Source organism: Anomaloglossus baeobatrachus, chromosome 3 (genome assembly GCF_048569485.1).
Source record: "Anomaloglossus baeobatrachus isolate aAnoBae1 chromosome 3, aAnoBae1.hap1, whole genome shotgun sequence".
Taxonomy (NCBI): domain Eukaryota; kingdom Metazoa; phylum Chordata; class Amphibia; order Anura; family Aromobatidae; genus Anomaloglossus; species Anomaloglossus baeobatrachus.
In genome coordinates, this window is record NC_134355.1 from 660,091,567 (window position 1) to 660,113,109 (window position 21,543).

The 21,543-nt window shown below is 47.6% G+C and overlaps 1 protein-coding gene across 2 annotated transcripts in view; it reads left to right on the forward strand.

The window, feature by feature from the left end:
• Positions 1-21,543, forward strand: part of LOC142296994 (cytochrome P450 2C5-like) — a 130,445-nt gene that overhangs the window by 22,024 nt on the left and 86,878 nt on the right. Inside the window, exons 1-2 of one of the 2 annotated variants that reach the window (XM_075341193.1) lie at positions 8,500-8,571; positions 15,091-15,253. In XM_075341193.1, the coding sequence (XP_075197308.1) occupies positions 15,142-15,253 (112 nt within the window). In that variant the 5' untranslated portion in view covers positions 8,500-8,571; positions 15,091-15,141. Of the gene's footprint in view, positions 1-8,499; positions 8,572-15,090; positions 15,254-21,543 lie in introns of those variants that run through there. The other variant, XM_075341192.1, reaches the window with a different exon arrangement.

Below are 21,543 nucleotides of genomic sequence, written 5' to 3' on the forward strand. Positions count from 1 at the left end.
GCCGAGAGACACGTATTTCCCCTGCGTGTTGCGTGCAGGTAAGTACGTGTCTCTGGTACGTGCGGGCAACGTGTGTTCTACTTGTGCTATCCGCGATAGCACACGTAGAACCGGTAATTTACATACTCACATGGTCCTTCCTGCTGTCCGCGCTGCTGTCCGTGGTGCTGATCCTCGGTCTCCAGCCCTCCCGTCTCCCCGCTGCTGCTGCTGCTGCCAGGCAGTGAAGTGAATATTCAATGAGAATAATGAGCGGCGGTCGGCAGCAAGAGGCAGCAGCGGCAGAGACAGGAGGGCTGGAGAAGGTGAGTAAATGTTTTGGGTTTTTTTCACAGACACGTGTGTTTTCTCCGGCGCGTGTCACACGGGACTGCATCCACACTACACCCATGTGGTACGGGTGTGGGCCGAGTGACACCTAAGCTGCCGGAGAAAACACTGACATGTCAGCATTTAGAAAAACACACACGTGCAAACGCACACGGACACACGTTCCGTGTGGTTTTACGTGTGTGTGCCTGCTGCAATAGGGTAGCATTGCTTAACGTGTCTCCATGCTGCCGCTACGTGCAAAAAATGACAAACACGTGCCGGCGGCACGGATGTGTGTCGCAGGCCTTAACAGTACTTTTCCACAAGCCAGCAGGGAGGCATACCGCATACATGACAGTTCTATAATTCCAACTATGGGAATGTTATGTCCTCAATGCAGAAACATTAGCAGCATCAGTTCAAGTGCCAGAACCAAATTATATGCTTGTTGGAACACATCTTTTACACCAGGCTAGAAGTCTGACATATAGTCAACGACTAGAGAGGATGGTGCTGGATTATCTAGAGCTCAATATAGATGCAATATTGAAGGGATTGGACCCTTTTGCATTTTGGTGTTAAAAAATGGAATAGTGGCCTGAGCTTGCCAGTCACGCCTTGAAAGTTTTGGCCTGTCCGGCAGCCAGCGTTCTCTCAGAACATGTCTTCAGTGCTGCTCGGGGTATATTGACTGATAGGCACAGCCGGCTGTCCCCTAAAAGCATAAACCACTTAACGTTCATAAAGATGGGTGGATATCCAGTGACTTTGTCACCCCAGTCCCAGACTGTGCAGGTGAGGCGATAGTGTAGTGGCAGGCTTCTGTGACCAAGAGGCCTACGCTTGTTTGTCATCTTGCTTGCTCTAGTGACAAAAAAAAATGCTTTTTCAGGCCTTGTTCTGGTGGCAGTCCCACACAGCCATGTTGCTTTTTTGGCCCACTTTCCTGTTGCCTCACCTTAATTTTTGGAAATGTGGAGACCCCAAGTAAGGTCTCCAAATTTGCTTTCGTCTGTAGTGCCAGTCTTCTGGGGGCAAGAGGACTATACCTGGCACTCAGGCATGTATTGATTTTTAAAATTTAAATGCCGGGCTGCAGCCTGTGTTGTATGGATTGTAACTCCCTGGTGTTTTTAAACCCTATGGGAAGGGGGCAATTGATGCTACTATACTGCTCTGCTATCTGCCTGACAGGGTTTTGAATCTAGAGGCTCCAAGATGGGTCTCAGAGTTGGATCTTGTCTGTAGTGGCATGGTGTGGGAGCACAAGCCCTGCACCTGTCTGTCATCCACCTCCATATTTCTTTCCTTATCTGCCATCATTGTAAAAAATGACTCAGTACAGTCAAAAAATGAATACATTTGACTACTACATGCATGACCTGGCACATGTGCAAACAACATACATTACTGTGGTAATCTCCCTGCGTTAAAATGCAGACTACCATGCCTACCCAATCACCACCCACCAAATCAACTCAATCTGCTGCTTCTTTCTCCTCTGATCAACCCCTCATGAGCGGAGTAGTTAAATCAGTTAAAACGCCAATGGCTTTACTGCATATTCATCTTAAACAACATTTACAGTTAATATTCAGGCTTGACACCACATTCTTTAACAGGTAATTTCTTTACTACACATTTTGGCTCTCCCATTACGGCACCTAACAGAGTCCCACCGGCTTTCATAGAGGATGAGTGTTTGGCACTGCTGTTAGGCACTGTGCTTCTCCTCCTGATGGCTATGCTGCTTTCACAGGATAACTGGTAGAGTCTTCTATCCTGCAGTGTCAGTGGCCCTGTCACTCAACACCAACTCCAACATCTGTCTGCACCATTCGCATTTTCTCACTCGAGGAGGGCGCTGTCTGGTCCCTTGCTCTACCTCGCTGAAGCCTTCCGTGTTTTCTGGTCACTTGATTTCTTCCTCCTGCTCAACCTTTTCCCTGTTCACCTCCACACCACACTGTTCCACTCTGCTACATCTGCTACTTGCACTTCTCTCTGTTACTCTTCTCTACCTCACTAAAACCAGGAAATGTCTTCCTATATCCCCTCACTGTGAGATGGGCCTATTCAGCTAAACTTTTTGGTACAGGCCCTATACCTTCTATTTGAGCCTCCCTTCCCTGCTAAGGAGCCCATTTCCATCTAGTGGTAGCTGAGTCACTGCAACATAACCCATATGGTAAGACATTTTGACACTTCCACATTACCGAACATTACCCCTAAAAACACACAGGTCAATAACATTTCCCTTAATCACAATATAAAGGCATGACCTTGTCAGGGACAGCAGGGCACTGGACACCTTCTTACATTCACCCCCACTTAAATCAAGGTTGTGCTCAACCATGCGGCCACCTGTAAAACACAAAGGAGCATCAATAACACTGTACATTTCTATCAACAATTCTTTTCTTCTCTGGCATCCTGACTTCTTCTTTAGCTACAAACTCTTCATAGAGGTCTTTGAGTTTCAGGTCTTCATCAGATACTAATTGTTCACCTCCACTATCCTTAAATTTTTTACTGAAGTCAGTCAATGAAACTTCGGTAACAGTGGCTTTAAACTCTTCAAACTTACACAAACTTCTTTACTTGTTCCTTCTGGAGAGAGAACGCCTTCCTCTGCCTGAATCGCTTCATAGTCTTTAGTTGTCATCTCTCCACACTCAGTGATGTTGAAGGTGGATGCATCTTCTTCACTCTGTCCAAAGTCTTCACTAGTTATACTCTCTAAATATTTAGTCAATCCCTCAACAGACACCATCTCTTCATACCCACAGACGTCTTCGACATGAATCGACTCAATGTCTACGCTAATTTCACTAGATGGACCCTCTTCCCCATCTGTCCTTCCTGCACTGTCAAAAGAATCTTCAATTTCAACCACCTCTACATGACCTAAAACCAGAGGCATATCATCTTCACAGATATTCATCCCAACGGAACTTTCCACAACTTCATGGATGATTTCTTCTTGTAAATTCCAAAGCTCTTCAGGCTGAATCTCCAGAAGTTTGGCGGTCACATTCTCCCCCGCTTTCTTGCAAAATGTCTGCATCCTGCAGACTACGCTAAATGTAAAGTGGCCAGGGGCGGTAGTCATGGGCGAGGGTTGCAGTCCACAGTCTGCGCCAGTACACAACAGACACGGGGGGTAGAGACTCCAAACTGTGTCTCCAAATGTTATGGAGAGGTTACTGCCAATGTACTGGCCTGTCACAGCCCCACTAATGCATCTCTTAATTTAAAACTAAAAAAAAAATGGTCTCCAGCCTATGTGTCTGGTGGACCATAACTCCCTGCTGTTTAAAAGCCCTATTTGGAGGGGCAATTCCCTATGGATAGGGGGCAGTTGATATTAAACAGTTTTTTGTTTAGGTATGTAGAGACTAAAAAGATGTGTCTCCAATACAGTTTTAACTTGACCTAACAATTTTTCCTTTGACCTTTTTAAGCTGTTTATTTGAAGTCTTCTAGCTGGCCATAAAGAAATTAACCTGTCATGTTGAGGGATTTCAAAGAAAGAAATTAAAAAAAAAACAAAAAAACAAAAAACATCCATACACTAAACTGTGCTGTCTTAGTTTATTCATTATTGATTTCTATATGAATTAAAATTATTCATTTCAAAAAAAAAAAAAAAAAAAAATCACTGTTTTCAAGTTCCAGGAGATGAGCCATCCAGATGTGACACTTATGCAGGTGACACCACTACAATCTGTTGATCGAGCGCTCATATGAGCAAAGTGCTCTATACTCAAGTTAGATTACAGATGGGAGGAAACTCCCAACAGAGTAACAAGAGTTCACCTTGATGTTTGACGTACCTGTTGTGGTTGAAATCTTCCTCCTTTGGTTGCCAGAGTACCTGACAAGTAATGTCAATAAAGGCAGGCCACGCCACTGCTATGGGGCCTGTGAGCTGAGGGGAGCCTGTCGGCAGCTGCCCGCGGTGTCTGCACCAGTATCGGGCCCATAGCCCCGGATCGCACTTTCAAATGTATTGGCATCGCAGATGCTGATACAGTTAAAAGTAACGATGAGCCGGAGAGAAGCGCTCCCTTCTCATCATTGTCCAGCTGGTGTCTGTGCTTTGACAGCTCAGCACAGTCATGATGTCATGAGTGCATGCCAGTCACCACTGTGTTGTGTTGAGATGTACAAGCAGCGGGCGAACGAGAAATAGCAGAGGGGGACGGAGGAGAGGTGAGTATGCAGGGTCGGACTGGGAAAGTTGGGTATCCCACGGAGGGCCCCGGGTTCACAGTGGACTCCCCCGTGTTTCCTATAGGGCTGGTTAACCGCTGGCTGGGCTATGGCAGAGGGCCCCAGGCAGCTCCACCAGTGGCTGTGTCAGGGCCGCCTGTTTCTGTGTCAGCCAGGGCTGATTGCGCCTTCAGTTGTTTGTGTGCCGCCCCAGACGTGTCAGTTAACAGACCGTGACTGCTCTGACGTCACGCAGCGCGCCTTACACTGCTGCTTCCTACCGAAGAGAATCTTCAATAAAGCCTGTGGGCAGGACTGGAGACAAGCTGGGGGAAGGTAAAAGCTCCCTTAATATGAGTGTATGTGTAACGCCCCTGTAAACGGGTCGTTACAGGGTATTAAATGTTACCCCATTTTTCCCGGGCAGGAGGAAGAAGGGTCCCCACAACACACTAACATCACACTGGCAGGAAGGAGTTAACAGCATTTGCAGCATGAAGTTTGTTCTGAGTCCATGACGCATCCTGTCTCATTAATAAGCAGGTGGCTGGACACAGGCAGGTCCCCATGACAACCAAGGGGAGGGGGGCCTGAAGGAGTGAGTTTAGTGCAGAGCACACAGAAGTTTAGGCAGAACGTCAGGGGCTGCAAGGGAGAGCAGACGTCCAGAGAACAGCTCCTGTTGAGGAGATGCCACGAGACCAGGGCTGATAACACCTAGAGGAGGGGAATGGAGCTGAGGACTGGGGTTCCCTGGAGAAAGTTGTACCCGGTGGCGGTTGTGTTAGGTACGCTACCGGGGATGAGAGAGACAGAGAGGCGGCGAGTTCCCAAGATGCTCTATGCCACGGGGACGGCACTAACGCACCGAAAGGGAGAGACCCCCAGAACACCTCACCGGACACCCCTTCCTCTTACCTGCCCGGGACCGACCAAAGGCTACAGGCGGCGAGGACCAGGGTGCGATGTGAAACGGACTGTAAATAAAGAACCACTGGAACCGCACACCGTGACTGCTGTGAGTAATGCCGCCGCCCTGTGCCCCCGGTGTCCCTGAGGACTGTTGCCCTGGGTCTCATTAACCTCCCGGGGCTTCCCCCGCTCCACCCGTGGGGAGCGATTCCATCCGGCTGCCCGTAACACCTGCCCCGGAGAGAGACCGCGCAGCGGCGGCTTAACACTTGGCCGCAAACCACGGGTGGCGCTACAAGCACCCCCGTCCCCGTCCCGTACCGTTTCCTGGGGAAGAGCGATGGCAAGCCCCCCCAGGGACCCCGTTACCCTCCTTCCGTCCCCCCTTGTAATACCGGACTGACGGTCGGACTTTCTTCTTTATTGAAACCCGCCGGGGGTCACGGAAGTCGGGTCGGGCCACTCACAGCCTGACCCCGAATATCACCGGCCCGGTGACCGTGCGAGCCCTGCAAGCCCCGGCGTGGGCGTTTCATATGTTTGTGTATATTTATATGTCTGTTTTATGACTTTTTTTTTGTATAAAGGAGTATATATCTGTATACGTGTTTATGTATTTGCCTGTGTGTCTATGTGCTTGTCTGTATGTGCCTACATAAGTGTGTCCACGTACACACACCACAGTGTATGCAGGCTTGTGCCTGTGTCTACATATATGTCCGTGTCTTTGCATTTGTTTGCCTATTTGTATGCCCACATATGTGTGTGTCTGTGTGCTTTCTGTGCCTGGCTGCGTTCTTGTGCATGTCTGTGTGCATGCATCTGTCTGCATGGTTATTGTATGTGTTCCTGTGCAGGTCTGTGTGACTGTTTAAGGGCACCTGTCTGCATGTGTGTATGTTGCGCCCTGGACAAGCCAGGGGCCACAGGTAACAACACCTACACACCCCACACTTCCGGTCAGGCACACCAAAGTCAGACAAAAACCCTTGTTGCCTTCCTTCAGGGGCTGATGTCCACACCAGGGAGTGGGCCAGGCAGTTGGCCCCGCCCACCGAGGAGTTCACAGTCCCGGAGGCGGGAAAAGCAGGCAGATGATTTTGGAGATGAGTTGAGGAGTGGAGAGAGATTAGAGTTGGAAGTGAAAGTGGAAGGAGGAAAGTGGCAGTTAAGGAGCCTGAAGTTGGTCCGGGTGTGTGGCCCGGACGGATCAGCAAGGTTGGCAGATGGTGGTGACCATCTGCAGGAGTGGCCTATTGGAGCTAACCGTAAAGACCGTAGACGGGCGGTGGCCCGGCGGTACCGGACCGGTACGCAAAGAGAAGCCAGCACCATCCGGCAGGGGCTTACAGACCCCGGCAAGGCTAGGAGTTGCCGTGAATTTGCCAAATCCGTTAGCGAAGGGAACCTCCTGGGTTTCCCAGCAGCCAAGTCCCGACAGAAGGCAACCGTCCAACCGAGAGAGGGAAACACAGTCACCGCCAAGGCTAAAGTTCCCAGGGCCAGAGCCTGCGGGCAAAAGGGGCTCCTTCAGCAACCTTCAAGCTGGGGAGTGGGTTACCGGTGGGAACCCATTGGAACCGTTACACTACAAAGGTGCAGGGAAAGGCAGCCACCATCAACCTGCCGGGAGAAACAACACCGCAGCCGTCTGTGGGACCCGTCCATCCAGCCGTATGTTTTACCGAGAACTGTGTCCTCATCATTGGCTGAGTGACTACCACCGTGCCATGCGGCACAGCGCTGCCCCCGCGACCCTGCACCTCACCAGGCCCCTTAACCCACCTGCCATCCATCCCTACTCCATCACTGGGCCCCGGGACAACCAACCCCCTACCACGGAGGGGAGAACTAATATCAAAGCTGCTCCCTGTCACCGCTCCCGGGATCCCCGTCCAGAGCAGCAGTGGTGTCACCAACCTCAACACAATCGTGGGTGGCGTCACGGACAATATCAAATCCCCACAATCCAATCCCCACCCTTTTCACTCACGGGCGAGGAGCGCCGCTCGAGTCCCCGGGATCTGGCCCACCGCTCGAGCCACCACCAAGCAGCAGCAGCCGTAGCAGCAGCGGCCGGACCCGAGCAGTGGGAGAGCGTAGCGTCCGCTCCTCCGCCCGCGACATGTACATTCCTCTGTGTGTGCATGTCTGTCTGCCTATGTGTACATATGCCTGTTTATGTGTTTGTCAGCATGTCTGTACATTTGTATGTCTACTTATGTAAGCAAACATATGTGTGTATGTGCACATTTCTGTGTCTACATATGTGTGCCTATCCTCATATCTGTGCATGATTTCATGTGTTAACGTGTGTGTGTGTGTGTGCTTGTCTGCATGAGTGTGCATATGTCTGTGTGCCTGTCTGCATGCATTTGTCTGACACTCTTCGTATATCTGTGTGTCTATGTATGTAAGCGTGTGTTTACATACATTTGCATCTGTGTCTGTGTGTGTGTGTCCATCTGCATGCATGTGTCAGTGCCTGTCTGAATATGTTTTCTTGCATGTTGGCCTGCATCACATCTTTAAACATCGCAGCTATTCGTCGTGCTCTGATGTCATCACACGGCCGTGGATGGGTTGCGTGGCCATTTGACCACGCCGGATATGAAGCTGCAAGAGGACACCGGGGGAGCGCAGGGAGGTGAGAAGATTCTTTTTGTTCCTCCCTCTGTGAATGGACAGAGTAGTGGATATAGGAGCCTGGGATGGAGGAACATAGGGGCCCAGCATGGAAGACATTATTAAATACAGGAAGCCAGGAAGGGAGACATTAAATATAGCAGGCTAGCATGGGAGATCTTATTAAATAAAGGGGAACAGGATGGGGGACATAATTACTATACGGGGCCAGAGTAAGGAACATACATTATTGGTTTATGATGGCAAATAAGTGGATATTTTAACTGCTGTAATATATTTTAATTTTGAGGATAGAAGGGGGGGTGGGAACAAAAGTCTGATGTATTAGAAATTAGGGAAAGAGTGTGGAATGTGCAGAGTGATCAGCTATAGGTCGCTGTGTGTTATTTTCTGCAGAGTCGAGTCATGGCAGGAAGAAATAATAGTAGTCAGTGCCAGATGAAGAGGAAAATCGAAGATGAATAACTTCAGCTAGAGACGTCACTGGTAAGTCAGTGTATAACATATATACACTCACTATACACTATATACAAAGCTCCTGTGTATAATGTCACTGGTGATCACTGTATTACCTATATACAGATCTCCTGTTTATAACACCAGTAATCATTGTATTACCTTTTACAATATATATAGAATTCTTGTCTATATCACCGATGATCACTGTATTACTACGGTAGTACACTGACACTGAGTGCCTGTGTATAATGACACTGGTGATCACTGTATTGGCTGTACACTATACACATACACAGGAGCTCTGTATTTAGTGTATGTTGTCACTGGTAAGTCAGTGTATTACATGTACACATACACACTACACTATATATAGAGCTCTGGTGTATAATGTCAATGGTGATCACTGTACACTATATACAGAATTCCTGTGTATCATATCACCAGTGATCACTGTATTATAGTACACTGACGCTATATACAGAGCTCCTGTGTATAATGGTACTGATGGTAATATATATGTCGCGGGCGGGGAGGAGGGTGTCAGCACACCGCGCTCACCCCTTCTGCTCGGGTCCGGCAGCTGCTCCTGGTGGCTCGAGCCGTGGGCCGGATCCCGGGGTGTCTCGAGCGACACTCCTCGCCCGTGAGTGAAAGGGGGTTGTTTGTTGGGATTATAGTTCGTGACGCCACCCACGGTTGTGGTGATTGCACCACCGCTGCTCAGTGTGGGGGTCCCGGGGATGGTGATGCGGAGCAGCCAGGTGTTGTGTTGCCCCTCCGTGGGTAGGGGTTGGTGATCCCGGGGCCCAGTTAAGAGATGTGAAGTGTAGGGCCTGGAGGGCGCAGGGACGCGGGGGCAGCGCTGTGCCTTGCGGCACTGTGGTACTCACTCAGCCTGAGACACGGACACAGTTTGTACGGTAAACCAACGGCTGGTAGGACGGTCCCACAGACGGCTGCACCTGCACTCCCGGTAGGTGACGGTGACGTCTCTCTTCCTTGCACCTGTGTTGTCTGATGGTATCGGTGGATTCCCTCCGGTTACCCGCTCCCCGACTGCAATCTGGGCCGGAGGAGCTCTACACTTTGCCCGCAGGCGCTGGCCCTGGGGAAACTGGTGCCTTGGCGGTGGCGGTGTCTCCCCAGTAATGGTCGGGCTGTTGCCGTCAATCGGGACTTTGTTGCTGGGGGATCTGCGTCCCCTTCACTGACGGATTCGGCAAATTGGGCGACTCCTAGCCTTGCCGGGGTCCGAGAGGCCCCTGCCCTGGTGCTGACTGTCCTTCGGAACACTGCTCCAGACCACCGGGCACACAGCCAACGGGGTCCTTCCAGGAACTTCCAAACGGTCCCCCTCCGGACAGTCACCGCCGTCGCTGACCTTGCTGTTCTAGCCCTACACACAGCTGGGCTCTCAGGCGTTGCACTCTCTCTGCGCTGCCACCACTTCTTGCTTTTCTCCTTTTCCACTTTCCCTTTCCTTCTCTTTCACTGCTTTGTTGTTTACTCTAGCCCTCAGCTAGACCGCACTCTTCCCCTGCCCGGGGCTATCTGCTCTTTACTCAAGCCCTGCCTGGGCTAATCTGCCTGGTAACTTCCTGCCTCCAGAGTTGTGAGCTCCTTGGTGGGCGGAGCCAACCGCCTGGCCCACCCCCTGGTGTGCATCAACAGACTCTTGGAGGGAGGCAACAAGGATTTCTGGTTAGCAGGTGTGCCTACCTGGAGTGTGGGGTGTAATGGTGTTGTGACCCGTGTCCCCTGGCTTGCCCAGGGCGACACATATACATTTATTAATTAATTTATTAGTGTGAATGGCGCCCTATGCAAGCCACTAGTGTGCAATTTTATTATCTAGTGATCATTCACATTGATTAAACATTTAATCTTCGGCTCCTCCATGGAGGGCTTACCACTGCCTGACAAGTCTCCGTGGCGCCAGACCAGAAGCAATGTGATGACGTCAGCAATGTGCTGACCTCATCAGGCTGCTGCACATTGGGGCCCCAATCCCGGCACTACACTGTTCAAATGTATTTATGTCTGAGAGATGCAAATGTGGCGCCCTGGCCTAGCCAGGTCGTCACAGATAACACTCAAACACCCCCACCCCCATTAGACAGGGACACAAGCCAAACAAAAACCCTTGTTGCCTCCCTCCAGTGTCTGATGTCCACACCAGGTGGGGTGGAGCCAAGTGGTTGGCCCCACCCACCGAGGAGTTCACAGGCCTGGAGGCAAAGTGACAGTTTAGTCCAGGCAGTGGAGTGTGAGGAGTAAACACTTGGGTGTCTGAGTTTGTGGCCTAGGCACTGACAGCAAGGTTGGCAGACGGTGGTGGCCGTCTGCAGGAGTGGTGGAGCAACGCGGAACCGTAGGATCGGGGTCGGGTGACGGCCCGCCGGTACCAACTGGGGAGCGAAGTGAAGCCAGCACACCCAGGCAGGGCCATCAGACCCCGACCAGGCTTGGAGCCGCCGACAATAGTCAAATCCGAATGTGACCGGAACCCCAGGGGTTTCATAACAGCAAAAGTCCCGATTGAAGGCAACTGCCCACACCGTGAGGGTATACAGCTACCGCCTAAGGCTAGAGACCCGATGGCCAGCGCCTGCGGGCAAACGGGCTCCTCCGGTACCCAAACACCGGGGCGCGTACTACCGTTGGGAATCTATAGTAGTCAGAAGGAGAACATCAAGGTGCAGGGAAAGACAGCCGCCATCACCTGTCCGGGGAGAGACACTGCAGCCGGCTGCGGGACCCGTCCATCCAGCCGTTTGGTTTACCGAGGACTTTGTACCTTTCTTGCTGAGTGAGTACACCCGTGCCATCTGGCACCGCGCCGCGCTGTCCCTGCAACCCTGCACCTCACCAACCCTGCCTCCCCGTCACATCATCGGGCCCCGGGACCACCAACCCCTACCCACGGAGGGGGAAAACAACATCCCAGTTGCTCCTTACCATCGATCCCAGGATCCCCGGCATCAGCAGCGGTGGTGCCTATCTTCACCACGACCCGTGGGTGGCGTCACGGACTAAATTCCCCAAACCAACCACCCCTTTCACTCATGGGCGAGGAGCGCCGTTCAAGTCCCTGGATCCGGCCCACCGCTCGAGCCACCGAACAGCCATCGCAGCAGCGCCGGACCCGAGCGTTAGTGAGCGCAGCGCAGTGGCGTCCTTCCCGCCCGCGACACAAATGTGTCGCCCAGGGATAAGGGGTACTCAGAAGTGGGCAAAGGGGTCACTTTTGTAGGTGTACGGTGGCGTGACCCGGTCTGTGATCCCAGGCTCCACAGCAAAAAGGGGATTATGTACAGGGGAATTGTCCGTGACGCCACCCGTGGGTTGTGATGATGAGATGGTGGCACCGCCGCTGCCTCTGGGGACCGTGCCCGGGACTGGTGGTGTGGGGCAGCAAGGTGGAATCCCCTCCACGGGTAGGGGAGGTGTAGTCCCGGGGCCCGATTGGGAGTTGTGGTGGTGGCAGGGATTGCAGGGAATAGTACACTCACAGTTCGGTTATCGTGGTGCTGGATGAAGCTGGATTGATGTGGAGGGTCAAGAACGCAGATGGAAGAAATACTCAGAGTCTTTTGTAAACCTGCTGGTAACTGGTGCCCACGGATGCTGTGAGGACGGGCCTCTCACCTGTGTGTGTAATTCAGGTGTTGTTCTCCTGCCTGCGGTCTGTGTCTGTGTCTGCTCCGTGCACAGGTCCGGACAGGGTCCCGACAGCTGGAACCGGGGGGCCACTACCCTCTCCCGGTCCACTTCAGGTCCCCACAAGCGGCTGGCCTATTCCTGAGGCCCTTACTGCCACTCCTCCTAGCTCCCCACTGGAGCTGCGTCCAGACTTTTCTCCTCCTGCAGACTGACTGAAACTAAAACTCTGCTCTCTCCAAGCTCCTCTCTCCCCCTCCCGTTTTCCTGAGGAGGGGGCGAGTGGGGCCTGATTGGTTGGTGTGTATTGGTGTGGGAAACTCCCCAAGGGAGAGTGAGCTCTGCACCATAAAGATGTATGCAGACCTCTGTGACACCCTGGTTTTGCCAGGGCGGCACACAAATACATTTGATCAGGAAGGAGGGCGCTGTGGTCACCATCATTGTCATCAGCAGCATGTACACTGGCCACACGATTGCACTGCACAGCAGGGTGAAGGTGGCACAGTGTACTGCCTCCTGATTCTGCTGGTTTCAGTTGTACAGTGCGATTGTGTGCGCAAGGCAAACTAATGCTGTCCTTCGTGCATGCTACTATGGACAGTGGCGGTGACTATAGATTGAGTGGCCCACTACACTGACTGCCTCTTCTGGCATTTGCCAGGTGGCCAGTCAAGCCCTGCTGGCAGACCAGACCTATTCACCATCAGAAGAACCCCTGAGACAAAGGATAGCTAGGGTCCCCTAGCCCGCGGTCCATGTTTATCCTCTTATGTGCATGATACACATGCCCCATTTGCCCCCCCCCCCCCTCCCTAAATACTCCTCTGCCTTTCGGGAGTGGTTTAAGAATATCCTTACCCTTAAGGACTTTCCTAGTGGTGGTTAGCACCAATTGCATCTGTGACTGCGCTATTGTTGGTCTGATGCGCATCAGAACAGGATTGGTTTGCTCCTGGGCATAACAGATGCCTCTCTGAAAGAGAGATTAGGATTAAGATAACATTAACAAAACTCTTAGTGATATAAATGATAAAATGTAAATAATATTTTTATATTCTACATTGCCAAATTTGTTAATAAAAAATAATGTTTTAATTATCATTATCTCTGTCGTACCAAAATCGCATACTCGAGGCACTGCTTCTCTGTTTGTTTAAAATGAATACCTTTTGTTGTTTAAGTTACCACTGAGTCGTTGTTTTCTGAGCTGCTGCATTCTCATACCCTATTTACAGTGGCTCAACCTCACCTAAATTAAAAACTGTTACTGAGATAGCGAGTTGGGCATGGCATGTGGACATCTCTTGTTTAGGATATCTTTTGCATGTTGCCAACAGGTAAGTGTTTGGCAGTCTGCTCACCGTGCAAAAGGAAAATAAATTGTGGATATTAATGCTCTCATAGATTAAGAACTATGGCTCTCCATTAGCACATGAAGTGAGATCACATGCTAATCTGGAAAAAAGCAATCAGAGCGAGCCTAAGGGTGCATGCCCACGATTAGTATTTGCAGAGGTTTGGATGCAGCATTCGTCAGCTGTGTCCAAACCGCTGCTGTGTACAGTACAAGCACAGTGGAAGGGATTCCTAGACATCCCGTGACCACTATGCTTGTAACCTGCGGAGCGTCTTTCCAGACCGCCGCATGTCAATTGTTTGGTGCGGAATTGCCTGCGTCCTCCGTAGGGAGAACACAAGCAGGAGACCGCAGCCCACGGAAACCTGATCGTGGGTACTCACAGCTGCGGTCTCCTGCATTCTCCTGCGAAGAAGACGTGTGGGCCCCCCCTCCCCCAGTCAGGACTCGCTGCGTTGTGAACGCAGCAAGTCCTGATCGTGGGCACATACCCTTAAAGAGGACCAACCACCTGGATTTCCATATATAAACTAAAGCCAGTGCTATACTGGTGCTATCTTGTTGATTCTCTAAATACCTTTAGTGAGATCAGATGTATAGTTTCTGAAATATAGGCATGTAAAGTTTGTGAAAGGCACTGTTATTTGATGAGAGGTGCAACGAAATATCTGCTAAGTGGGTTGGGTTTTCCTTTCCTTTCCTCTTCCTTTCCTCTTCCTCTTCCTCTTACTTTCCTTTCCTCTTCCTCTTCCTCTTCCTCTTCCTCTTCCTTTCCTTTCCTCTTCCTTTCCTCTTCCTTTCCTCTTCCTTTCCTCTTCCTTTCCTCTTCCTTTCCTCTTTCTTCCTCTTTCTTTCTCTTTCTTCCTCTTCCTTTCTTCACTTTCTTCCTCTTCCTTTCTTCCTCTTCTTTTCTTCCTCTTTCTTTCTTTCTTTCTTTCTTTCTCTTTTTTCTTTCTTTCTTTCTTCCTCTTTCTTTCTTCCTCTTCCTTTCTTCACTTTCTTCCTCTTCCTGTTTTTTTTTTCCTTTCTTTCTTTCTTTCTTTCTTTCTTTCTTTCTTTCTTTCTTTCTTTCTTTCTTTCTTTCTTCCTCTTTCTTTCTTTCCTCCTCTTTTTTTCTTTCTTTCTTTCTTTCTTTCTTTCTTTCTTTCTTTCTTTCTTTCTTTCTTTCTTTCTTTCTTTCTTTCCTTCTTCCTCTTTTTTCCTTTTTCTTCCTCTTTCTTTCTTTCCATGCAGGGGTGGGAATAACTAGCAAAACCCAACCCACCTATTAGATATTCCGTTGCACCTATCATTAAATAACAGTGCATTTCACAAACTTTACTTGCCTATATTTCAATAACTATACATCCGATCTCACAACTAAAGGTATGTTTAGAATCGGCATGATAGCGCAAGTATAGCACTGGCTTTAGTTTATATGTGTAAATCCAAGTGGTTGGTCCTCTTTAATTGTCTTCTTCTTGAAGCTGGCAAATTTGAATGTCAATAGACCCGCTCATCTCTAACTCTTCTTATTACTTTTGCAGCTCGCTAAAACCTATGGCCCAGTGTACAGTATAACGATAGGACTCCAGAAGATGGTTGTGCTTTGTGGATATGATGTAGTGAAAGAAGCTCTTGTCAACCACGCAGAGGAGTTTTCTGTCAGACCTACCCTGCCGGCTTTCACTGATTTTTCAAAAGGATACGGTAATATTCACATCCGATGTAACATTTTCTATCACAGTGTTTGTCATGTAAAGGAGTCTTGTCACCAAAACCTCCCTCCAGATCAGTGACATGGACATCGGGTGATTCCTGGAATTCCCTGCATACAATTGAATTTGCCGGTATAAGATGTGGCCAGGCCAGCTTGGGCTTTTCAAGACAAGATGTAGTTTTTACTTTTACCAGTTTGTGGTAAACACTTTTCTTTACATTTTTGGGGGAGGTCCGGTGACCAAACAAAACGCAAATTTGGCATTTCAGTTGTATTTTCATTACAGTATTTACCATAATATGTTAATAGAGTGGATTTTTATGTTTTATGATGCTGTGATACTGATTAATATATATATATTATATATCATTTAAATGTTTTGTTTTTAAAAAATTTTTGGATTGGGGAAAAAAGTGTTTTGTTGTTTTTTTACGGCTCAACTCATTCTTAATAGTTCCAGTTGGCTGCACTAAAATAAAAAATAACTATACCTACTTCCCATATTGGTGCCGATCCTTGAATCTATCTGCTTTGTGTCAGGCTTCCACCAAGGAACACAGAAGCAGAATGGAGATATAACTCTACAAAGCAGTTAGGGGTACTTTACATGTTGCGACATCGCTACTGATATATCGTCGGGGTCACGTCGTTAGTGACGCACATCCGGCGCCGGTAGCGACATCGCAATGTGTAAATCCTAGGAGCGACGATGAACGAGCGTGAAACAGTCAAAAATTGCTGATCTGTGTCACGTCGTTCATTTCCATAATATTGCTCCTGCTGCTGATACGATGTTGTTTGTCTCTCCTGCGGCGTCACAGATCGCTGTGTGTGAAGCCGCAGGACCGACAAACATCTCCTACCTGCGTCCCGCCGGCAATGCGGAAGGAAGGAGGTGGGCAGGATGTTATGTCCTGCTCAACTCCGCCCCTCCGCTTCTATTGGTCGGCCGCGTAGTGACGTCGCGGTGACGCCAAACGCACCTCTTCCTTGCAGGAGATATTGTTCGGCAATCACCGCGACGTCGCCAACCAGGTAAGTGCGTGTGAAGCTGCCGTAGTGATAATGTTCGCTACGGCAGAAATCACAAGATATTGCATGTGCGACAGGGGCGGGTGCTATCGCGCCGCACATCGCTAGCATCGGCTAGCGATGCGTGCAAAGTACCCCTTAGACTACAAGGGGGCACAAGCACTAGTGAAAGGGTAGCCAGCAAGCCTAAGTATTAACCAGGAAGTCACGTCTGAACAAGGGAGTGAGCAAGCCATAAACAGGTGGAAACACAAGGGTCAGGAGCCAAGAGGTCATGTCAGAAGCCAAAAAGGGGAAGCAGAGCCGTGGTCAGGAAACATTACCGAGGTCAGAGGTCGGGAGAGCAAGTAAGTGCAAAAGAGGGGCAAGGGACCGAGACACAGAACGGGACTGGGGTCTGGGAGACAGGGCAGACAAACAGTACAAGGGAAACAGAGGTCAGGGAGAGGTAATCTGGTTAGCGGGATGGATCAGGGCTAACTCACAAGAACCATTTGCACACGTTACAGAGCAAGAACTATTACTGGCGGCGTTCTTGAGGTCTCCACACCATAATAAAGTGGCATGAGTCGTGGAACGAGGCACAACATAACAAACCCCTCCCATGTGACTTAACCCAGTCAGAGTCAAGCTAAAGTCATGACACGTTGTCTTCTGGCAGCCAGATGACATTAGTATGGGCCCCTGATTGGCTGCAGCTTTCTTTAAAGCCCACTCAGATGTCAGAATACGTTCACCAAATGGGAGGTACATATCAATTTCTTTTTTCTTTTTTTTTTGTGCAGCGGACTCGAGTTATTTAAAAAGGTTGTTTGTTTGTTTTTTGTTTTGTTTTTTTATTTTTTAAATTTTGAAAAACTCTTTACAATTACTTTCTAACTATTTTAATCTGCTTGTGGGATATAAAGTACAGACCTTTAATCATCGGTGTTATATGCTGCAATACTTTGTATTAAACGTACAAAGTTATGTTAGGAACACACAACAATTATATATGGATAGGGGAGCATAGAGGTAATCTGAAAAGTAATTATTTTTCAGTATTTACAAGTCTCGTATATCATATATAAGGGGTGACCCGTATTGCCGGTAGACTAATTGATAAGACAATACATGAAAAGGAGCTCCAAAAGGAGAAAAAAAAGAACTAATATGTAGTCAATATAGAGGATAAAAATAAAACAATTTTTATTGATAACAAGTAAAATGGTGCAGTGAGTTACAATCAAGAGAGGGCAGAATCGCAACAATCAAAATTTGACAAAGAAAATAAAAAAATAAATTGATAATGATGACCACAATCAGGACGACATAATATAGAAAAATACTGAACAGTAATATGTTGTGTAATGCACACAGGAACCTTTATATATGATACATGAAAAAAAGAAACCTAAACAGGAAAACAGAAACAAGCGTTGTGTAGAGGAATCTGCAAAATATGCAAAAAAGTGCTAGGAAGGGCTAACCAGCTCCTCTAGTTGCAATACTGCAAAAGAAGCCGAAGAGACAATTTAAACAGGTGAATTACCCAAAGGGAGTTACACACCAAGTTGACTTGCCTATCCAAAAGTAGTAATGACTCATAAGAAACCGGCTGTCTCCTATCAATCACTTTCCATCCTCCAACTGTTCATCTTTGGAACTGACCATCCACTCTCCCAATAATGAGCCACTAAAAGTAAAAGCAAACTTGCCTCTTCCAAACCAGTGCCAAAGATATCTTCCAATCCTCACAAACCCTACATGCCTGACTATACGCCGATGACAACCTGCCGGTCAAGGATGACAAAATCAGTTTCCTTGCTGCTTGACTGGCAGGTCCCACAATCTTCTCGACATATCAGGTCTAACTCCCAAAATTGCTCCCACTGTGAATGAGAGATAGTTCCTGATAGCTCAGTGTATTATTAAGTTGATTTCCAAGCAAAAAGTCACTGGTTCGAATCGAGTAGCAGCCATGATGATTTCCCATGAAAAGAGAAACCGTATCATTCAGCTCATCGATGGCGGTCTCTCAACCAAGAAAATTGCCAACTGCATCATGAGTGCTATGACAGTGGGAAGAATAGGAAGTGAAGCCCGTCAATCCATTCAAAAGTCAAGAAATGGAAGTCCAGGCAAAATATCGGAGTCAACAAGCCGGCGCATCACTAGCAGTCTCCCCGCCAAGAAAATTGCTAAACAGCATAATGTGAGTGCCATGACAGTTAAAACAATATGAAATGAAGTCCATCCATCCATTCAAAAGCCAGCCAAGAAGTGGACTTCCAGGAAAAATATCAGTCAACAAGTTGGTGCATTACATGGTCTATCAGTTCTGGAGCGACAAACACGGCAGTGGAGGCGACTCATTTGCTTTGTAATCGCAAATTACATAAATCTGAAATGGTGGCCCAAAAGAAGGTGAAGCTTCCTTTTCTATATAATCATAAGAAGCATCAGCTCGAGATTGCAAAAAAAAAGTCCAAACATGGACAGTAGAAGAATGGAAATGGATAATTTGAAGAGATAAGGTGAAAGTCAATAGACTAGGTTCTGAAGGGCTCAAATGGGTCTGGAAGAAACAAGGGAAAAAGGGGCTAATGGATTGAGAAATTGAAGAAACTGTCAAGTTCGGTGGAGGAAGCCTGATAAGATGGGGTTGTTTCACAGCCAAATGCGTTGGATACTTGACCAGGATCGATGGTGGGCTCAATGCTGAGCTGTATATGAGAATGCTGCCAGACAAGCTAATTCATACAATCGAGTGCTATGGGTATGAAAAGGACATAGTTTTGCAGTTGGACAGCTACCCGAAGCATATGTTCAGATTGGTAAAGAAATGGTTCAGTGACAGTGAAATAGAGGTGCTGAATTGGCCCACACAGTCCCCAGACCTCAATCTAATTGAATACTTTTGGGTAGAGTTGAAGAAAAAGTTGTATACATACCCAAGTGAGTCAGTATGCGCCAACATTTGCAACGTGTACAAGAGACCTGGGATCAGATTTTGGTTGCGACATGCTTGATTCTGATCGAAAGCATGCCCAGAAGGATTCAGGCAGTGTTAGAAACCAAAGTCCGATTTACAATATAATAAAAATTTAAATGTAGACTTTTAGGCGCAAAACAGTAACAACGCAATGACATGACAATCTGCATAACTAATCATAGGCTAAATAGTTGCAAGTCAAATTTATGTATGAGATAGCCAAGATGATTGTCTTTATAATGAAGGTCATCTCATGCTCAAATATGTAGTAAATGGGGAGATATGGAACCTTAAAATCAAAAGTTTAAAACATTGTTACCCTTTTGCTTGCCACTATACATTAGCCTCAGCCATTATTAGTTAAAGTGCACCAATCACAAGTAAAGTTTGTAAAATGAGCAGCTTTTTAAATGACAGCAGCTGCTGATCAGCTGATAGCTGGGGTGGATATTCATAGTGATTCCCGCCCCCCTGCCTGTCCATCCTCCCCCTGTTATTTATGCTAATTCTAATATAGAATCGTTTTACTATTTGACTACAAGGACCTGTGCTAATATCATACCCATGTGATCATGTAAGGCTATGTTCACACACTGCATCTTTTACTGCATTTTGTATTGCATTTTTGAAGTCACAAAGATGCACCTAATTGTATGCATTTCCTTCTCCCAGCAAAGTCTATTAGATTTCTATTTTGCTATCTACAAAAATGTGGTAAAAAGCATGCATTTTTTGTGCGTTTTTTAGGGCCAAAAACCCGGCATGTTTGTAGTTAGAAAAGATGTTGTGTGTGAACATAGCCTAAGGCAATAAACCCTGCCTTTTTGCATCTAAGCCGCAACTGCCCCTCCTCCACCAGCTATTCTTACACTAGCTGCAGGTATTAGCGATTTTGGTAAAAAAAAAAAGGACCGTATGTATCCCTGAAAAGGACTTTTCTTTTTAGGTTGTAGCAGCAGTATAAGTATAGTATTAAGAAAAGGACAGCATGGAGCCTTGAAAAAGATTTTTGTTTCAATGGTGCATCAGAGGTACATTTAGGTCCAGAAATATTTGGACAGTGACACAATTTTCGCGAGTTGGGTTCTGCATGGCACCACATTGGATTTGAAATGAAACCTCTACAACAGAATTCAAGTGTAGATTGTAACGTTTAATTTTAAGGTTTGAACAAAAATATCTGATAGAAATTGTAGGAATTGTACACATTTCTTTACAAACACTCCACATTTTAGGAGGTCAAAAGTAATTGGACAAATAAACCAAACCCAAAAAAAAATTTTTAGTTTCAATATTTTGTTGCGAATCCTTTGGAGGCAATCACTGGCTTAAGTCTGGAACCCATGGACATCACCAAACGCTGGGTTTCCTCCTTCTTAATGCTTTGCCAGGCCTTTACAGCTGCAGCCTTCAGGTCTTGCTTGTTTGTGGGTCTTTCCGTCTTAAGTCTGGATTTGAGCAAGTGAAATGCATGCTCAATTGGGTTAAGATCTGGTGATTGACTTGGCCATTGCAGAATGTTTCACTTTTTTGCACTCATGAACTCCTGGGTAGCTTTGGCTGTATGCTTGGGGTCATTGTCCATCTGTACTATGAAGCGTCATCCGATCAACTTTGCGGTATTTGGCTGAATCTGGGCTGAAAGTATATCCCGGTACACTTCAGAATTCATCTGGCTACTCTTGTCTGCTGTTATGTCATCAATAAACACAAGTGACCCAGTGCCATTGAAAGCCATGCATGCCCATGCCATCACGTTGCCTCCACCATGTTTTACAGAGGATGTGGTGTGCCTTGGATCATGTGCCGTTTCCTTTCTTCTCCAAACTTTTTTCTTCCCATCATTCTGGTACAGGTTGATCTTTGTCTCATCTGTCCATAGAATACTTTTCCAGAACTGAGCTGGCTTCATGAGGTGTTTTTCAGAAAATGTAACTCTGGCCTGTCTATTTTTGGAATTGATGAATGGTTTGCATCTAGATGTGAACCCTTTGTATTTACTTTCATGGAGTCTTCTCTTTACTGTTGACTTAGAGACAGATACACCTACTTCACTGAGAGTGTTCTGGACTTCAGTTGATGTTGTGAACGGGTTCTTCTTCACCAAAGAAAGTATGCGGCGATCATCCACCACTGTTGTCATCCGTGGACGCCCAGGCCTTTTTGAGTTCCCAAGCTCACCAGTCAATTCCTTTTTCCTCAGAATGTACCCGACTGTTGATTTTGCTACTCCAAGCATGTCTGCTATCTCTCTGATGGATTTTTTCTTTTTTT